This window comes from Hippopotamus amphibius, chromosome 17 (genome assembly GCF_030028045.1).
Source record: "Hippopotamus amphibius kiboko isolate mHipAmp2 chromosome 17, mHipAmp2.hap2, whole genome shotgun sequence".
In the NCBI taxonomy this organism is placed as follows: Eukaryota; Metazoa; Chordata; class Mammalia; order Artiodactyla; family Hippopotamidae; genus Hippopotamus; species Hippopotamus amphibius.
In genome coordinates this window covers 51080022-51101130 of record NC_080202.1, presented here as the reverse complement: position 1 = coordinate 51101130, position 21109 = coordinate 51080022, and the positions used below count along the sequence as shown (strand labels likewise).

Genomic DNA, 21109 nt, shown 5'->3' with positions numbered 1-21109 from the left:
TTGTATCCTCCTCTCATTACCTAAACTCCTATAGTGATAGTCCTAAAACTGAGGCTGAGAGGCCAGTAAGTTGGGAAGCCATGGGATTTGTGGTGCATCTTCCAAGAGGGTTGATTTTACTCAAATATTTAAGGAAATGTAAGTGGTAAATAAGTTAGAGCACTATTTTTTTGACATACAATAAACTGCATATATTTAAAGTGTACAATTTGATATTTTTTCTTATTAGTAATGTATGTATCTCATCAAATATTAAGCAGCAAAATCTGTAACCTTTCCTCTTTCCCTTCTTATTCCCTTTTTGTCTCTTGTTCTAAAGACTGATAGGAGGAGGAAGACGTAAAAAAGCATGGTACCTCGTCCATGATACCATGCTTCTTTTCCACATTAAAAAAGTTAACTGGCCTTTGGGAAAGAATATATTATAGAAAATAGCTTGATTCATGCAATAAGATTATATCAAAAATCACTCCAAAATCCTTTGTATTATAAATTGTTGCTGGGTAAATTCTCAGAAAAATTGTCTAATGTTCTCCACAGTATTTGCTGTATAAATTAGATTTCAAATGATTCTTTGGGGGTGCTACTAGAAATATTCAAGATAGAATGAACATGGGTGATTATATAAAGTACTGTGTAATGAATTAAGGAATCTAAATACAGTACTGTAGACATGATTGAAAACCTAGTGGTACAGATGTGTGTGTGTGTGGATATTTAGCAGACTTTTCTGCTAATCATGCTCTTAAATGCCTTTTAGAGACTTCACACCATCCAACAATCTGTTCTGATACACCATTCGAGCAGCTATATAAAAAAAGGCACAATTTATATCTGAAGAAAAGAACACAGACAGCCACACTGTCTGGCAGTGTCTGGCAGTATTGAACAACTGGATAATTCCAGTAAGAGATTTTTTTATTCTTTCCCTGAGAAATCTGTCCTATCTTCCCATCAAATAAAAATTATTTTAGGAAAAAGAAAAGTGTCTTGGTGACAAAAATGTATACAGTGTTTAGCACCTGCAAAAACTGCTAGGAAGACTCCACGATGCAGAAAATAGGCACGACTCCTTTCGGTTCCCTTTCCTTCTCATTCCTCTTCCTCTCACTAGTCTCTCACTCCCCTTGGCTTCCTTCCTTTTTCCTTCATATCATCTCGGTAGCCAGAATGGGTAACATCATTACAATCGCATCAGCTCTGAAGGCAGTTTATGGTTGAAGAGTTTGGTGACACCCACATTAAGTCAAAGAATTTATCTTTTCCTAATCATTTTCAGCACTTTTTAGAAGAAATACAAAGAGAGCATTTTAGAATTGCTTACATGAACCCTCAAAACCCAGCTCCCTGCAAAGGCTATAATGGCATTTATACAGCTCCCCATCTGTTGGTATTGCTTGCTGCAGCCTCACAAGTTCTCTTTCAGTGAGCTTGATTCCCATGCGTCCCAGAACTTTTAGCAGATCATTGGCATCAATTTTTTTCCCTTTCAAAAGACAGGACCATTAGTGTTTGAAAGTTTGGGGGAGCATCTAATTATTCCAAGTACTGAAAAAACTGTTACCTGTGCGGTATCGTCTTCAACTTGAAGTAGTAAATGGGATAGTGAAACACATACAACTACACAGAATTACAGGGGAACAAGTAACAGAAGACAGTCCCTTAATGTCATAAAAGAAATACTCTCTTAGTGATGGATTTGTGTGCATCTGTGCAGCAGAGCAGTAAGTTTTCTTGTGAGATTATCCAGAAAATTGGAAAAATGGAAATTTATAATTCTGGCATGGGAAATTAGTATTGCAAGGGAGAGTCTAAATTGTGTGATTATTCTCTTCACAATGGCACTAATATTTTGATTCCTTTCTTTTTCCTTTTCCCCTCCTCCCCCCCCCCCCCACTTTTTCTTGAATTACAGGGTTTTTTTTCTTCAGATCTTTATTAGGGCATAATTGCTTTACAATGTTGTGCCACTTTCTGCTGTACAACAAAGTGAATCAGCTGTATGTATACATATATCCTCATATCCTCTCCCTCTTGAGCCTCCCTCCCATTCTTCCTATCCCACTGCTCTAGCTCATCATCCAGCATTGAGTAGATCTCCCTGTGCTATACAGCAGCTTCCCACTAGCCTTCTATTTTACATTTGGTAGTGTATATATGTCAGTGCTACTCTCTCACTTCATCCCAGCTTCCCCTTCCCTCCCAGCATTCTCAAGTCCTTTCTCTATGTCTGTGTCTTTATTCTCGCCCTGATACTAGGTTCATCAGTACTGTTTTTTTTAACTCCATATATATGAGTTAGCATACAGTATTTGTTTTTCTCTTTCTGACTTACTTCACTTTGTATGACCAACTCTAGGTCCATCCACCTCACTACAAATAACTCAATTCTGTTCCCTTTTGAGGATGAATAATATTCCATTGTATATATGTGTCACATCTTCTTTATCCATTCATCTGTTGATAGACATTTAGGTTGCTTCCATGTTCTGTGGAATGAACATTGTGGTACATGTATCATTTTGAATTATGGTTTTCTCAGAGTATATGCCCAGTAGTGGGATTGCTGGGTCATATGGTAATTCCATTTTTAGTTTTTTAAGGAACCTCCATACTGTTCTCCATAGCAGCTGTATCAATTTACAATCCCACCAACAGTGCAGGAGGGTTCCCTTTTCTCCACACCCTCTCCAGCATTTTTTGTTGTTTTTAGATTTTTTGATGATGGCCATTCTGACCGGTGTGAGGTGATACCTCATTGTGGCTTTGACCTGCATTTCTCTAATAATTAGTGATGCTGAGCATTTTTCATGTGCCTCTTGGCCATCTGTATGTCTTCTTTGGAGAAATGTCTATTCAGATCTTCTGCCCATTTCTGGATTGGGTTGTTTGGTTTTTTTTGATATTGAGCTGCATGAGCTGCTTGTATATGTTGAGGATTAATCCTGATTCCCTTCTTATTAAAGCTCTAGCTTGCTATTTGCTATGCCTATCAAGTAATGGGGTGTTTGAATTTTTTCAAGCAAATCATATTATTGACTTATTAAAAATATTTCCTCCAAATTGCTTGCCAAAATACAGAATTTTAATTGTATTGTTAAAGCTAGATAAGAGGTAAGGTCAAATAAGACTATAAGAGGAGGGTCTTCCCTGGTGGCACAGTGGTTAAAAATCCGCCTGCCAATGCAGGGGACATGGGTTCGAGCCCTGGTCCAGGAAGATCCCACATGTCACAGAGCAACTAAGCCCATGTGCCACAACTACTGAGCCTGTGCTCTAGAGCCTGTGTGCCACAACTACTGAGCCCACATGCCTCAATTACTGAAGCCCACATGCTCTAGGGCCCATGTTCTGCAATGAGAAGCCACCACAATGAGAAGCCTGTGCACTGCAATGAAGAGTAGCCTCCACTCGCCACAACTAGAGAAAGCCCATATGCAGCAATGAAGACCCAACACAACTAAAAATAAAAAAATAAATAAATTTTTTTTTTTAAAAAAATTTTCTGAGAAGCCAGCAAAGCCTACCTTAAAAAAAAAAAAAAAAAAAAAAAAAGACTATAAGAGGAAATACTTGACAAAAAAGTAACATGAGACAAAATGTGCCAATTTGGGTAAATTGAGAAGACATTTAATAATTTAAAATAGTTTTATAGTAAGTTGCTACTCAATAATAGCTTTCAATAAATCCATTAAGTTTTTCATTTCAACCTTCTGATCAACTTTTAAGGAGACATGTAAGTCAAACATAGATATAAAATTCAAAATAAAAAAGAAATAAAACGATTTCTTCTTGCTACAGTTTTATCCTACATATTTACTGCTATCATGAGGCAGAAGTTCTAGAATATTATGACTAGAGCTTTGATTCATTGTGCAATAGGAAATTAAATCTCCAACAGTCAAGCCTGAGATACAGAATTCTCTTTTCCCAGCAGGTGGTTGGTTTCATGGCACCTATTTCTTAGAAAACTCTCTCCTGTTTTCATCAAGCACAAGGAACATGATTTACAACTTGCATGTACTACATATTAAAGTTTCACTTTGAATTTTAGAAATTATATCCTATAAAAGGAGTTGATACTTAGAAGTTCTGGACTTTGCCCAGTTTCTTAATCCTTTGTTCTGCATAAAGTAAACTAGCATATTTTATAAAGGGGAAGCTCAACAGCTGTATTTGTAAAAATCAATTTAAAATATACATTAAAATGAAAGCATGTTACAGAGGTAGAATTAACTCAGAAATTGGGGATATTATACAAGCTCCGATATATTTCTTTCTTAGGTAAAAAAAAAAGTTCTCTTGAATAAATATTACTTATTTTTGCATAACTGTGGGTGAAAAACATTTAGACAGAAATTTCATGTTATTGAGAAACTAAATAACAATATCAGAGATCATAGTTTAAAAACATTCCCAATAACTTAATGGTTTTTACTGATCACTTGTGAATAACAGAAAGTGGCCAGAAGGAAGTATGAATTGTCTACAGTGTTACTCAATTTAGGCTGAGACGAATTTTTTTTCTCCTCTATCTAAAAACTCAAGTAGGCCATTATTAACTCTTTAGCAGATTTATTGAACGGTTGTGAATATTTTTCACATACTATGGTGAAGTTTAAAATGTACAGTTGCATGTTTCTTAGTATGTGCACAGAGACCTGAGCTACATTCCAACAATTTAACACTAAAACATTTTTGTCACCCCGAACCATTAACCTAGTCACCATCCCCCTCCACCATCCCCAGTCCCAGGGAATATTGTCTATTCTCTGTCTATAGGTTTGCCAAATCTGGACATCTCACGTAGACTGAATTATACAATATGTGGTGTTTTGTGATTGGCTTCTTTCACTTAGAATAATATTTTCATTGATCCAAAGCACTTCAGCCCTAATTCAGTTTTAACTGTATTTCAGAGTTTATTTCTAGATCATAAAGGGGTAAACCTAAGAATACAGTTCTTGGATCATGGAGTCTGGCTTAGGAATGTGAGATTTTATGCTAATAGGGAAATAGGGAAGCATTTCATACATAATGACCTGCATATTTGATGACCCATGACTCTGAGAAATGGAGTGAGCATTATCACACAGCTAAGAAATACGTCCCTCACGTCAATACTTTCCCACCTTTGATTTACTCTTTTCTCTATTTTATGCATTAACCTATTTCCAGACTGTTTTCGTGCAACTTTGCCCCCAACTGCTTTTCTTTTCCCTCACTTTTTATAATCCTAGTAACAGTCCTGTCTACACTTTCATGATTCCTCTAGATCCAAAATTAGAGGAGTTGCTGACATATGTTAATAAAATGATGAAAGAGAATATCTTATTTTCTTTTTGAGTTTGTTTCTAAGCTTTTATAAATGTCTTCTTAATGGCAAGTAAACTTTTTCTCAGAACTGATTTTACAGGCACTCACATCTCGGGTTATCTTCAACAGTGCAAAAAATGTAAATGCTCACCATCAACAGGCAGGTTCTTTATCAAGTCTTTACTTTCCGATTTTGTAAGTTTCATTCCCATGTTTTGCAAAACCGTGTCCAGTTTATGGACATCAACGATCCCTCCTTGGGAAAAAGAGAGGAATATAAGCAAAACTGAATCAACTCAGAATGCGACCAAAGCAATGAATTACTGTGTGTTATAGATACTGGCTCACAATGAAGTACGTTTAGTTGTACAAAGAGGGTCAGTAATGAAAAGTGGAATTAGAATTTCTTGCCTTGAGCTTTTTTGGAGGGAATAGTTTATATAATTAGCTTTTAAATATTATGGCATAACTTCTAGACCATTTACGGGAATGGAGAAAACAAAAGTCACATACCGCTGCCAACAGGAAGATGCTATTCTTGTTTCCTGAACTAACCAGATGGTCTCTGTGACATTATGATTTATGATAAGAAATATATGTTTGGTCTTCATCCCTGCTCCTGGCACACAACTCCTAAAACTCTTGTAATTTCCTAAGTGATAAAAGTGATGGGAGCATCTTCTGTTATAATATTTGGTCTTTTGTCCTCAGTTCCTAAAATAGTTTCAGATCAATAAAGGTGAAAGGAATGTCTTTTATTATTCTTAGAAAGCCCCTTCCAACCACACCTGAGTTTATGTTAATTAGGTCATTTCTGGAAAGCCCCCAGATAACCACGGTAAAGGGGGGCTGGTTGCCAGGGGAACAAACCATATGATTGGAACTTCAGCCCTATTCTCAAATCTCTGAGGAGAGAAGAGGCATTGGAGGTTGAGTTAATCACCAGCAGCCAAGGACTCCATCAATAATGCCACACAACGGAGTCTCCATAAAAAAATCCAGCTGGAGGAGTTTGGAGAGCTTCCAGGTTGGAGAACACATGGAGGTGCCTGGAGGGCAGAGAGGGCACAGAAGCTCTGTGCCCCATTTCATATACCTTGCCCTGTGCATCGCTTTCATCTGGCTATTCCGCAGTTGTATCCTTTCATAATATTCTGGAAATTTAGCACATAAACTGCTATCCTGAGTTCTATGAGGCATTCTAGCAAATTATAGAACCCAAGGAGAGGGCTGTTGGACCCTCTGATTTACAGCTAGCCGATAAGAAGCACAAGTGACCCCCTAGATTTGCAACTGGCATCTGGAATAGGGGGAGCAGTCTTGTGGGTCTGAGCCCTTAATCTTTGGACTCAAAGGTTACATTGTGTCAGAATTGAACTCAATTGCAGGACACCTGGTTGGTGTCTACAGAGAAGTGGAGAACTGCTTAGTTGGGAAAAACACATATACTTTTGGTGACCAAAAGTGAAGGATTGAGAGTGGAGTCAGAGTTGAGTAGCAAAAGAGTTTTTTTTCCCCCTTTCTCTCTTCTCTAGTTTACTGAATACTTTCTAATAATTCCTCTCACATTTTTGTTAAATTATGTACTACAGGGATATAAATTTTTATGATGACATCACTGATGCCTGTGTATCTCACCCAGCTTCTTAAACACATTGGATCTAACAAAAATGTCCTCTGAATCCCTCATCGTCCCCATTCTTCTCCCAGCTTCCCGAGGGAGACCTACTGACATATAAAATGTTTATAAATCTCATGCATGTTTTACATGCATGTGTTAAATGGTTTTACAGAACTTTGTTTATACAAAAATCATGTAATGTGAGTTCCCTTTCACTACTTGCATTTTTCTTTCAATTCTTTTTGTTTTTTTACTTTTTAGATTTGTCCATGTTGAAACATGCAGTTCTGCTTCATTCAGTCAAACTACTGTTTCTTCTTCTGTTCTGTTCTCCTGTAGATGAACAATTACGTTGTTTCCAATTTTTTTGCCATTACAGTGTTGTAATGTACACTCTTGTATGTCTTCTTGTCAACAAGGATGAGAGTCAGTTATATCCTCAGGAGAAGAATTACCAGAGTGTAACATGCACATCTTTGATTTCTTGTGCTTTTCCCTAATTACTTCTGAAAGTAGTAAAGCAATTTACATTACTTCCAGCAGTGCATGAAAGTTCCCATTGGTTCATATCCTTTCAACTTTGGTATTGTTTGACTTTTACAATGTGTTGAATCTGATGTGTGAAGTGGTATTTTAGTTGTTTCAACTTAGATTTCCATGATTACCAGTGAGGTGAAGTGCCTTTCATAAGTGATTGGCCTCCCATAAACTTCTTTTGTCAATTGCCTTTCTATTTCCCTACTTCAGTACTTCTTGTTTGGATTGTTCATACTGATCTGTGGGAGTGTTTCATGTATTCTAGAAACTACTTGCTGGTTGGTTTTACGCATTGTAAATCTTCTGTGACTTTGTGGCTTGATTTTTTTTTCACTTTGTATACGGTGTATTTTGTAAGGCAGAAATTTTAATTTTTTAATGTAGTACAATTTGTAAGTCTTTTTTTGTGGTTTCCTTATTTTTTCAATAACTATTTTGTAAGAATCAACTATGTCACAAACATTGAGAATTCAACAAAGAACAGAAGAAAGTGCCTATCTCGTGGAGCTTACATTCCAGGCAAAAGACATTGAAAATACACATAAGTAAACATGTATAAAAGAAAGGGCAAAGAAAATATATTCAAGTTAAAGAGAAGTGTGACTCTGTTCTGAGTGGGGGGTGGGGGCTGCGTTTTAGATGCATGTTCACCATTGAGGAAGTGATATTTAAAGAGACACCTGAATTTTACAAAGGAGAAATCAATACGTATATCTGAGGGAAGTGAGTTCCTGGAAAAGTAGGCAATGAGAGCAAATGCTGTGAAGTAGAAATGTGGTTGACATGTTCTAGGAAGTAAAGAAGGCAAATGTGGCTGGTTGGAAGAATGGACAACAAAAGCAAATGTAAAAAATGTTATATTAAATGCAAATGGCCTAACGTTTGAATAAAAAGACAGATATTGTATTGATAGAATTAATTTAAAAATATGATCCAACCACACCCTGTCTTTAAGAGACATGCTTTAGATTTAAAAACACAAATAGTTTAAAAGTAAAATGACAAAAAAATGTGCATGCAAACAGTAACCAGAAGAGAGCTGGAGTGGCTATACTAATATCAGGCAAAATCCATTTTAAGACAAAAATTGTTGCTAGAGATAAGAAGAGACATGTTATGATAATACAAGGGTAAATTTAGCAGGAGGAGAGAATTATAAACCTATGCCATCTAACAGCAGAGCTCCATAGTAAACAAAACTAAAACTGAAAGAATTGAAAGGAGACAATTCATAGGAATAGTTGAACTCCGATACCTCAATCTCAGTAGCTGATAGAAAAAAACTAGCTGGAAACCAGCAAGAATATGACTTGAACAACCCTATTAACTGACTTGACCTAACAGACATTTATAGAACACTTTACCCGACAAGAAAAGATACACATTCTTTTCAAGTACATATGGAACATTTTCCAGTATATACCACATACTAGACCATATAACTTTTTTAGGACTCGTTAAGTTTCCTATATTTCAGGATCATGTCTTCTAATAATCATGAAATATTATGTCTTCAAATTGTTATTTTCCTTCATTCTCTCTATTAGCTCTTTGTACTACTATTGGAAAAAATGTGCAGATCGCTCACTGTAATCCTCATTTCTTCTAATTCCCCTTTTTCTTAGTTTTTATCTTTGTCTCTATGCTGCAGTCTCAGTAATTTTTTCAGAGTTTTATTCCAGTTACACACTTTTCTCTTCAACCATGTATAATATGCAATTTAATGAATCTATTTCACTTAAAAGTTCTCTGGCTGGACTTTTCATTTCTAATTCTTTTGGGGCCCTTTTCAAATCAATCTTTCTATTTTAAAATTATTTCCATTCTTGTTTTATGCATTTAATCATTTAAAGCATACTTATTTTATAGTGTATATATAATATTTGTATCATATGAAGTCTTTATATCATTTGAAGTTTTATTTTATTATTTATGACGTGTACTGACATTCACTAAAGATGGATTTTTTTCACATCTGTTGTAATTTTTTAATTTCAAGCTAATTTTAAGAAGAGTTTTAAAACTCTTCTTAACCATTATAAGGGAGTAAGTTCCTCAAACACGAGGGTTATTACAATCTTGGTACTTTTTGTTAATTTTTTTGGCTTGTGGGTTCATGGGTCTTGTAAGAAGTATAAATGTGAACTAGAACTCATGTGAATATGGTCCCACGATTAGGAATTTTCAAAGAAAACTTTTCCTCCATGGACTCAGAATCTGGAACTATATAGGTAATTTTCCTTTTCACCTTACAAAAAAGATATGAGATATTTTTTCAGCTTACCATTTTGCTAACGGTAAAGCCATTCAATGGTCCTGGTTTCATGTGAATTTCCACTTAAATCACAAGGTGGAAAAAACGAGTGATTATTTGGTATAGTATATACAGAGACAATCTTTGAAGAAAACATTAATATGGTTTTATACACAGAAATATATGGGGACAAGAGTCTAAATTTAGAGAATGCAAAACACATATATTTCAACTCATCTGCTTTTTCATTATACTTATCACTCACCCTTAAGGGTTTTCACACCATCCATCAACCTATCCAGGTACACCTTTCCATCAGCTGTAAGAAAGACACAAATCAGACCACTCCAATGAGAAATTAAGGCATCACCAAAGTCTTAATTTTGGAAAGAAAGACATCATAATTTACACCAGAAAAAGCCTAACTGAATGACAAATAACCAAAAACAAACAATCAAAACCCCCAATAACGAGTAGAGAAAATTCTGAATATGGCTCCCTGGCACCTGAGGGAGTTACTGCTGGTACTCTCCTATGCTGAAACACATGTATCTTAATTCTTTTTGCCTCTCCTTAACTTCTCAATTTTTCCCTTCTAGGATTTTCCTAACCATTTTACTTTCCCAAATATCCCTGTGTAGTCTTAGGATATCTTCTCATAAAAATCAACAGCAAGAATAGGCACTTCCTTTTCCTAATATTGGGTTAGTGACTGAAGGGATACGTGATTCTATAAATAAGATACAGTTGGGATTACCTCGTAAGGTAAAATTGCATGATTCCTTCCAATCCCCCCTCTTTTTTTGATATCAAATGCAAACAGTTATGGAAATTCTCATTTAAAAAAATACAACTCTAAGTTCCTTATAGGCTACATTGTTATTTAAATGCTCACCATCAACTGGCAGATATTTCTCTAGCTCCAAGCATTCTTTATCTGTAAGCTCTCTCCCCATTTTTCCCAGATTATTTGATATCACTGACATTAACTTCTCCTCCTTCAAATGAAAAAGATATGTAAGTAGATAAGAATTTTTAATATGAACTAACATCTCCATAATGTAAAACAAACAAAATCATTTGTCTATTCAGCAGCAGATTCAACAGCTATGAACAAAGTAGCATGAAAATTTTGTATTATCAGCCATTACGAAAACAAAATTGTTCCCTTAACCCAAAAAGTTCAGTATCTGTACTTATTAACATAACATAAAGGAATTTGAACAAGATATACATGGCTTGGGGGATCCCGAGTTATAGACAGCTGACCCAAATTCAGTATTTCTGTTAGTCCGTTAATCATGAGTATTGTAATTTTAGTTTTACTTTATCACTTAATATATTAATCCAGTGTAATGCGCATTTGCTTTTGAGAACACTGAATTCTATTATAGAAGTTAAGTACATTAGTTTCAAGTTTGTAGTTTGTAAAACATAGGTTAAATCTCTTAAGATGTTTTCAGTATAGATGCGTACTTTTTAAGTACAGGATGTATATGTTGGATAGAAAGGGATGAAAGGACTGAGCAATACCTAATATTCATGAGGCATTAAATATACATGAAGAACCTGTTCACTAACTATACCTGTTATACTAAATATGTAAGAAGTTCTAAATACTTATGACACATGAAAATTGCTTGAGCCACCCACTCCCAAGTCTTAACAACCTCTTCAAAAACTGGTTTGGCGTGGGAAGCTCTTGGCTTAAATATTTGCTTAGAACTCTATTAATGCTATAAGCTATATTATTTGTATTTTGCCTGTTTCACAAGATTATTGTTTCTTGTATTACCAAATGTGTGACTGAACCACCGACAAAAATAATGATGACTAGGTGACTTGAAGCAGTTGATCAGATATATAGTTCTATACGTGATCAATGATTCTAATAGTGTTTTTCTAGACATGGGGAGATACAACAAGAGGGATTTTTTCCCTGGACCATAACAGATTAGGAATACAGGTGGTCCAGAGAACTCTGACTTTTGTTGAACAGACAAATGTGTTATTACTGGGCTAGTAATAACACATTGAGTGGCCTATCAGAAAAATCTTTGCCAGACCTAGGAATGAGCCTTCCTAGAACCATGGGATGAAATGGTCACGAAACGCCTCCCAAAGCAGGGTCAAATTTATGACCATGAAGGCGCCCTGTCAACCATAAACTGGCACTTGCCCTGGGCTCTTGCCATCTGCCTCTACAAGGATCAAATTACACCGTGCTGCTGCAGCTGCTGACTTTCAACATGCCCTGAAGGGAATTCAGGGTGGAGACCAGGAATGAGGCGCTCTGTGCTTTGGAAAGCGGGTGCATGGAACAGGTCTTCAGATAGGTGTTTTCAGGAGCTGATTTTATGAGCCCAACCCTTGCATCTCCTCATATCTAGAAAAGCACTAAATTCCTACATGGTGACGTCTGCTCCTCGTGACTAGCAGAAACCCCCTACAAAAATATGTGTTTGACTGAATGTACTCCTCCTTCACCAAGATCACATATAAACTAATCTCCCCCCCTGCCTCTTTGGAACAGTTTCTCAGAGCTATCTGGGATTCTGTCTCGCGGGCTACAGTCCTCATTTTGTCCCAAATAAAACTTAACTCATAACTCACACACACACACACAAAAGTTGCTTGAGCCACTAAAAAAGGCACTACATATTTAGGACATAGTAAATATGCATGAGACTCATTACTCAAATGACTTTAATTTGGCCACACATTGGTGACACCCAGTTAGGCCTCATGTGTTCTCTGCCCCCAAAACACAAAACCAATGGCTCTTCATCAGCCATACTGGCAAGGTACAGCATTAGTTAGATGTGCGTGTCCCTGTGTCTCTCTGAAAGAACAAGTTTGCGTCATTGGTTAGAGCTCTTTCTGTCTGTGGGCCCATGCTTGAACCTCAACTCTGATTGTGTAACTACAGCAGCAGCAGGGGTAACTCATGCAGCAGAGAGAGACACAAAATTTACTCTGGCCCCCGCCGTAGCAGCTGCGGAGCCCACTGCCACCGCTTCTGAGCCGAAGATGTCTGTGCCTCCCACGTATGCGGATCTCGGCAAATCTGCCAGGGCTCTGGATTTGCCTTAATAAAACTTGATTTGAAAACAAAACCTGAGAATGGACTGGAATTTACAAGCTCAGGTTCAGCCAACACCGAGACCACCAAAGTGACGGGCAGTCTGGAAACCAAGTACAGATGGACCGAATACGGTCTGACGTTTACGGAGAAAAGGAACACTGACAACACACTAGGCACGGAGATTACTGTGGAAGATCGGCTTGCACGTGGCCCAAAGCTGACCCTCGATTCATCCTTCTCACCAAACACTGGGGAAAAAAATGCTAAAATCAAGACAGGGTACAAGTGGGAACATATCAACCTGGGCTGTGACGTGGATTTCGACATTGCCGGGCCTTCCACCCGGGGTGCTCTGGTGCTGGGTTATGAGGGCTGGCTGGCTGGCTACCAGATGACCTTTGAGACCGCAAAGTCTCAAGTGACCCAGAGCAACTTTGCTGTTGGCTACAAGACCGATGAGTTCCAGCTTCACACTAATGTAAATGATGGGACAGAGGTTGGCGGCTCCATTTATGAGAAGGTGAACAAGAAGTTGGAGACTGCTGTTAATCTGGCCTGGACAGCAGGAAATAGTAACACTCGCTTCGGAATAGCAGCCAAGTACCAGATCGACCCTGACGCCTGCTTCTCGGCTAAAGCGAACAACTCCAGCCTGATAGGGTTAGGATATACTCAGACCCGAAAGCCAGGTATTAAACTGACACTGTCAGCTCTGCTGGATGGCAAGAATATCAATGCTGGTGGTCACAAGCTTGGTCTAGGACTGGAGTTTCAAGCATAAATGAATACTGTACAGTCATTTAATTTTAAACTATTTTGCAGCATAGCTACCTTCAGAACTTAGGGTACCTTTTAATGTTGTATGTCTGGGATGCAAGTATTGCTAAATATCATGTTAGACTTCCAGGTTAAAGATGATTCAGCTTTTCAGAGGTAGGTTAAAGATGATTCAGCTTTTCAGAGGTACAGAAGAAACCCGATTTCAAAAGAAGTTCTTTCAGCTCTAGACTTGAGGGGGAGCTTGCTGGCCCCTCTAGAGATGTCAGGTTTCTTTGTTACTAGAAATGGCTGCAAGTGGAAGCTGATAATTTGCTGGCACTTTGTAATTTGTAAATTCATATTGAGTAAATGAATGAAATTGTGACTTCTTGAGAACTGAACCTTGGCTTCCTACCCTAACTGAGGAGAGGCTCTTTGTTTGAAGGTGTGTACAAACTCATCTGAAAGGGACTTTTTTTAGGCAGGGACTTTTTTCATCCCAATCCATCACCTCTTTTACACCAAAAGTAGCCTGCAGGGCGTGGTAGCTATTTCTTTTGTGCCATTTTGGGGTGGAGAAGGTGGATGTGATGAAGCCAATAATTCAGAACTTAATGCCCTCTCATGTGGCTTTTTACCCTTGCACCAGAGTATGAAATAGCTTCTAAGAGCTCCAGCTGCAACCTGGGAAGAGTCTCTGTGACTGTAATTACATAGTGACGACACTCAGAATCTAAACTGAACTTCTGGTGTATTCTTGCCACTCAGTTTCTTTTTTAGCAGTTTAATGGGTACATTTTAGAGTCTTCCATTTTGTGTGGAATTAGATCCTCCCCTTCAAATGCTGTAATTAACATCACTTAAAAGAAAACTTGAATAAAATACTGAAACCTTAAAAAAAAAAAAAAACTTACTATGCACATTATGTACCCCAAATTCAGGTAGTGTGGTCCATCTATACACCCTACCCTCACTTTGTTAATTTATTCCATATTTTCCCCTATGCTTCCTGCTGTGTATTTTATTTATTTATTTTTAGATTAATGTTTGTTTATTTATTTAGGCCATACCGTGCAGCATGTGGGATCTTAGTTCCCTGACCAGGGATCAAACGCATGCCCCATGCAGTAGAAGTGTGGGGTCTTAACCACTGGACTGCCAGGGAAAGTCCCCTTGCTGTGTGTTTTAAAATAATTTATAAATGGTGTGATTCAAACATTGTAACCGGGTCCATGAGCCTTTCAGTTCTATGAATTCTGGGCTAGCTTGCCTGGTATTATAATTGGGGGCTACGACTGTAGCAAGGTAATTTCTCTTCATGATACTCAGATTAGGCATACTGAAGTATTGTTTGCAGTAAACCTCAGAGAATAAGGAATTTTCTATCAAGGCATTGCACTGAAGTATATAATGTAGATAATCTAAAGTTACAATGTCCATGTAATTTATCATGTAAACAAGGACTACTCAGAGTAAAAGATGGTATTAAAAATAATTAGTTAAAATTAATCTACCTCTGGTAAACCATAATGGTAAAGAAAACCAGGATATGAGGTCACTCTATCTAAATTAAACGCTAGGCTAGAAGTCAGCAAACTTTCCTGTGAAAGCTAGTAAAATGTAGTAAGTATTTTAGGCTTTGCAGGGCATACGATCTCTGTCACAACTACGTGGCCCTCTCAGTGTAGTGTAAACGCTTCCATAAACAATACATAGACTAATGGGCATAGTCATGTTCCAATAAAGCTGTTTACAAAAACAGAAGTAGACTTGGCCCAAGGGTCGTGGTTTGCCGATCCATAGTCTAGGCAATTGAATAGAGATTTTTCTCTAGTAAAATGGTAAAGTGGCAGACTAAAAAGGCAGTTGGAATGCAGCATTAAAATATAATTTACTATAAGAATTGGGACCTTAGATTCACAGGAATTGTTTACTAACCTGTAACAGCTGTCACTGCGTCCATCAATTTGTTAAGCTCAACCTTCCCGTTAGCTACAAGAAAAGCCAAAACAAGGTAACAATGCCAAAGATTCACATAAAAAACAAACAAAAAAGAGGATAAGCTGGGAAATAAGAGATCAACCAAAGTGCACTAGCACCATCACTTTATTGGACTGAACTGTAAGTATATAAACCCCAGATATTAAATATCAACTCCATTTTAGTTAAGGTGGGGGATCTTTGTCCCTTGGAAAAATGGAGCCTTCAATGTATCTCTTAAATTTGTAGGTTGTCTTTCTATCTTAAAAGCATGGCGAAATGTTCCAATGATGCTGACTTAGCTCTGTATCAACTTCTCAGCTCTGGTCCAACCACATTTGTCAGATATGAGTTTATGGGGACCACCTTTCTTATCTTTCTACCTTTTTCTAAGGTATCTTTCTCTAGTTCCTTTGGCCATCACACCTATCTTGGAATTTCTGATCACATACATTGGTGATTTGTTTCTTCTATTAAAACTACACTTATTTATAAAAATAGATATGTATTTCTCTTTAACCTTAAAATTCTAGAGCAATGAGCTGAATGTATAGACTCGCTCCCCTGTACTCTAGGGCTTCATGAAGTCTTTGAGTATAACACTATTAAATATACAAAAGGTAATGAATCATAAAAAAGTAATAAAGTGAAGAAGAGTATTATGCCTTATTGGGCATAAGGTACAATTAGGATGGTTCGGCAGGGGGTGGGGGGGTGGGGGGGAATGGCAGTGATTTTAAGTGAGTAAGAGGTAGGGAGAAGGCCAAGTTTGTACCTCTGTATTGAGTATGAACTAGTATCACCCTTTGTGCCATTGAAATTGGCCAGGATGCTGCTGATCATTTCAAAATGACTATGCGTTCTGCCATGCCTCCTTTGGAAAATAGAAAACCGCACGTGAGGGCTTCCTAGGTGGCGTAGTGGTTGAGAATCTGCCTGCCAATGCAGGGGACACGGGTTCGATCCCTGCTCTAGGAAGATCCCACATGCCGCAGAGCAACTAAGCCTGTGCACCACAACAATTGAGCCTGCGCTTTAGAGCCCTTGAGCCATAACTATTGAGCCCACATGCTGTAACTACTGAAGCCCATGCACCTAGAGCCTGTGCTCCACAACAAGAGAAGCCACGGCAACGAGGAGCCCGTGCGCCACAATGAAGAGTGGCCCCCACTCACCACAACTAAAGAAAGCCCATGCACAGCAAAAAAAGACCCAACACAGCCAATAAAATACATGAATTAATTAATTAATTAATTTAAAAAAAAGCCTTTCTTATAAAAAAAAAAACCTGCATGAGAGATGACTAGGAAATTATCATACTGGTTTAGAACACATATTAATGATTTGGACCCTTCTGGTTATGTGCTGCTCAACTGGAGTGTTGGAGGGCAAGCACACATTTGAGAGTCTTCTTTTTCTATTTTTCTGACCATTTAAAATTTTTATTATAGAATTTTCACATATATTCAAAAATACGGAAAATACTACAATAAGCTCCCATGTTGATTTAACAGTTCAACAATTATCAAAATTGTGAAAGTGATCATCAGAAAGCCAATCTCGGAAGTCATGTCATTTCACCTAAAATGCTTCAGTACACATCTCTAACTTTTTATGTAACAATGCCATTATAACAACTATGAAAATTAACAATAATTCCTCAGTATCAGCTAGTACCTATCCATATGCAAAGTTTCATAACTGTGAGATTCTTCTTAACGGATTTATGCCGCTTTGCACAGTAGCACTTATTGGTCATTGAATTTTATCCTACTCATCCCCTAATGAACACAAAGCACACGAAGAAAAATTATTCTACTGGTTATATATGTGCCTGTTTTAATACTTGCTTTGATGCACTGTCATGTAGGAAAACAAATTCTAAAGGTGTGAGATTCAGAACTCACCTCTCTATACAGGAACTGGTTTTTAGCTTTAGACTTTGGAGAACCAAATACTAGTTTGACCGGGGTGAAGAGAGCAAAGTTTAAAATTAGAATCTATTATTCACCACTGTTTTAATTGGATTTTTGAAATTATCTTTTTTTTTTTACTGAGAATCTAGTTATGAATTTCCTTTCATTTTCACTGACCTAGGCAGACTGGTTTACTCTTGATTTACGTGAATAAAATATTCACCATTTTGAGGTCAATTTCCTAACTCTAATGATTGGCATATTTTTCATAGTAATCAATGGATTATTAAGTCAATTTTAATAACTGATAATCAAATAATTAAAAGGCTTAATCATTCCATATATTCATTTTATTTCATGTATACTTTTTTTTTTTTTTTGGCACACGGGCTTTAGTTGCTCCGTGGCATGTGGGATCTTCCTGGAGCTGGGATCGAACCTGTGACCTCTGCATTGTCAGGCGGATTCTTAACCACTGCGCCACCTAGGAAGCCCATCATGTATACTTTTTTATCTAACAATCTTTTTCATTGTCTTGGTTGATCTTGAATTATTATTTCAAAGCAAGGAACAGGAATCAATGGCAAGACTAGATGATAGTCCCATATAATAGCTATATATGTTTTTATTCTTTCATAATTCTGCTCATTTGAGCAATCTTAAAAAAGTACCATTATAATCTCACATAGGCCTCTTAAGCTAAAAAATAGTTTTCTATTATGATAACTGATGGTTCCATATCTAGTCTCACTTTTCCTACTGGATACGTCATCCCAAGCAAAGAAAATAAGACAACAAAGACCACCTGCATATTCTTTCTGGTAGACTGAAAGTGGTAAAAAATTATAGAATAAATTAACAAAAATATATTTTAGGGAACAGTGCTATCCTACACAATGATGGAATTAAATGCACCTTAATGAGATGAGCAAGTATTAATTCAACTAAGGTTGTAAAATAGGGACTGTTCCGGACACTTCTTAGCCTCACTGGAGTATTCTCAGGTTTATATCTTTAACTTTCGGTTTATGAATTACTTTAACCCTAATTTAGAATTGACTAAAGTTTAGATTTGTCTCTAGCCCACCAAGGGAGATTAGAAGTCTGGGAACATAGTCCTTGGACCATAGAGTCTGGTTCAGGAATGTGAGAATGTAAGCAGAAGCATTAAGTGAGTGGCTGGGCATTCGGGCATTCCTTACATTCCAACCTTAATGCTTCATGGTCCTTTCCCCTTCTGGGGTATCTGAAGGACTTTGACTTGCTCACCTGGCATAGGAAATGGGTCCCACACTTCTCATTCCTCTCTTATTCTGCTGTCCTAAATGTCCCTGGAAATAATGGTGGGGATAGAACTCTTTGTTTTGTTTTGTTTTGTTTTTTTCCTTTAAAGTAACTTCCCGCTCTTGGCCATGCTCTCCTTTCTCACGTTTCAAAAAAAAAAAAAAAATTCCTGTGTTAAGGTTTCTTCTATTCTATGTATACCATTCCCTTGTCCTCACAGCACTGTCTTTCTCTAATTCTATCGAAGTCTAATAGTGGCCCTGGTCATATTCTCAACTGAAACAGAGTTGCTGAAAATGTCAAGGAACAGAACATGTTTTCTTTCAGTCTTGAGTCACCTTTAATCTTTTCTGTCTCAGTGCCAAATAAGGGTTTTCAGAGATTTGTTTTTATACAAGCCCATATTCTTCAGATATCCTGAGCAATTCAAATATACCTTAAATACTCACCATCAGCTGGTAGATGGCGTGTCAGATTATGAATTTCTTTTTCTGTAAGTTTCATCCCCATGCTTTGCAAAAGAGCACCCACTTTATCGACATCAATAATTCCACCTTGTGAAAAAGAAAAGACTGTAAGAAAAACTTATTGGCTCTAAAGTGTGACCACTGATATTATTTCCTGTGCATTATGATTATCAGTCCTGTGAAGAAGACCAAGATTTACTAAGGTCTGTTCATATATGCCAAGGGGATCAATAAGGGTGTTAGAATTAGAAGCGAAATATTCATGACGGTTAAGCAAGTTCTCAATTACAGCAAATGGTAAAATAAATCAAAATGAGTAAATGAGTAAAGTTTAATATTGTTTTTTTGAACTCCTGGGTAAGATACCTTAACTCCTAACAAAAATTGGCTAGCAAGTTCTGTTTGCATTTATTTGGAGGACTGTGTTATTCAGATTAACCTTTTTGCTTGAAACAACTAAAATTTTGGATAAAATATAACAAGCATCTTCTTGAAAGCACTGAAGAACTGATAAGAGAGCAAGGAATTACTAGTCCAAAGTCTAAGGAAAACAGGAACCTAGGGAGGTAAGCATAGTGCCAGGCAGAGGTGCTCCCTCTCTTTCCTGAGCTTCTTAATGGGTAGCTCATGATGCCCATGGGGCACTCTTACTGGTACACAGCTACTGAGGCATGTATGACATCGTCTAAACCTATGGAGGCCCGAGCTACAGCCAAGCATGCACATGATCACGTGGTCTCATTTTGACTCAGAATAATGCAGATCTACATTGAGTGTGGAAGATTTTGATGTTCAGTCTAAATTTGAAAGGATAGTGGGTATTTTTGTACCAAAGAAAACAGGAAATAATGGTGTACCATATGCCTTCATATTTCTTCATCATGTTGGGGTTTTAACTTGGCATGGTAATAAGCAGCTACATGCGGTAAGTGCTCTGACAACCTAAGTGAATCCCAAATCCTAAGAAATCAATAATCGTCTCACTTGGGAATATGTTACACAGCAAATGGAAGATTAAAAAAAAAAAAAAAAACCTAGACAAATATCGTACTAATGAAAGTCACACAAAAAAGACATTCCCATAAAGAATAGCCAGATCTTGGGGGTGGTGGAGAGAAGCCATATACATGTATATGTCTAGGGAAGGGGGGTGAGGCGTTAGACCTACCTATATTAAAACATGATAAAGCTGTTATATTCAAAGCAATTTACGATTAGCTCATGAATAAGTAGACCAATAGGACAGAATATAAACTTCAAAAATAGTCAAGTACATACAGAAATTAAGTATATAGTTAAGATGGCATCTCACATTATAGGGAATGATGATAGAATTTTAAATAAGTAATTTGAGACAACTTTACAGCCATTTTCAAAAAGATAAAACAGATCTGTGTTTCATGATGGAAGGGAATGTGAAGTGCACAGTATCACATATGAAGCATTCTTGTCAAACAATGTTGAAACTGAAAATAATTAAGCCATTGGAGCTGACTTCCACTTCATAGGGAACACAGCTGCTAGAGGAACAAGACACATGAGAAAACAAATTTAGTATATGGGAATTTCTACAAGACAACTGGCAAAAGACAGTTTCTTCAATAAATGGAAGCCTGAATAAAAGAGGGGGAGAGAGGAGGAACAGCTGTATATCCCCTGAGATTTAAGTGTCATAACAGATGCAGTGTGTAAACTTTCTTTGGTGTTTTATTTGAACAAACTAACTGAAAAAAACATTTTAGAGATAAGTAGGGAAATATAAAATTAAACTATACAATGGCATTGCAGTAATGTAAAAAAATGGTCCATTTTTTTCATTGGTATTTGGACATATACAAAAGTAATTTTTATTGGAGTATAGTTGCTTTACACTGTTGTGTTAGTTTCTGC

General features: G+C 37.1%; 1 protein-coding gene and 1 pseudogene across 1 annotated transcript in view; one reads left to right on the top strand and one right to left on the bottom strand.

Moving 5' to 3' along the window:
• LOC130840995 (calmodulin-beta-like) overlaps positions 1-18753 on the bottom strand; it is a 47239-nt gene extending 28486 nt beyond the window's left edge. The window contains exons 1-5 of the mRNA XM_057717131.1: positions 18738-18753; positions 15511-15564; positions 10624-10726; positions 9994-10047; positions 5468-5572 (exon numbers count right to left, since the gene is read on the bottom strand). Coding sequence (XP_057573114.1) covers positions 5468-5572; positions 9994-10047; positions 10624-10714 — 250 coding nt within the window. The 5' untranslated portion in view covers positions 10715-10726; positions 15511-15564; positions 18738-18753. The remainder of the gene's footprint in view (positions 1-5467; positions 5573-9993; positions 10048-10623; positions 10727-15510; positions 15565-18737) is intronic.
• On the top strand, positions 12661-14166 carry LOC130840994 (voltage-dependent anion-selective channel protein 1-like; annotated as a pseudogene).
• Positions 18754-21109: the final 2356 nt, after the last annotated feature.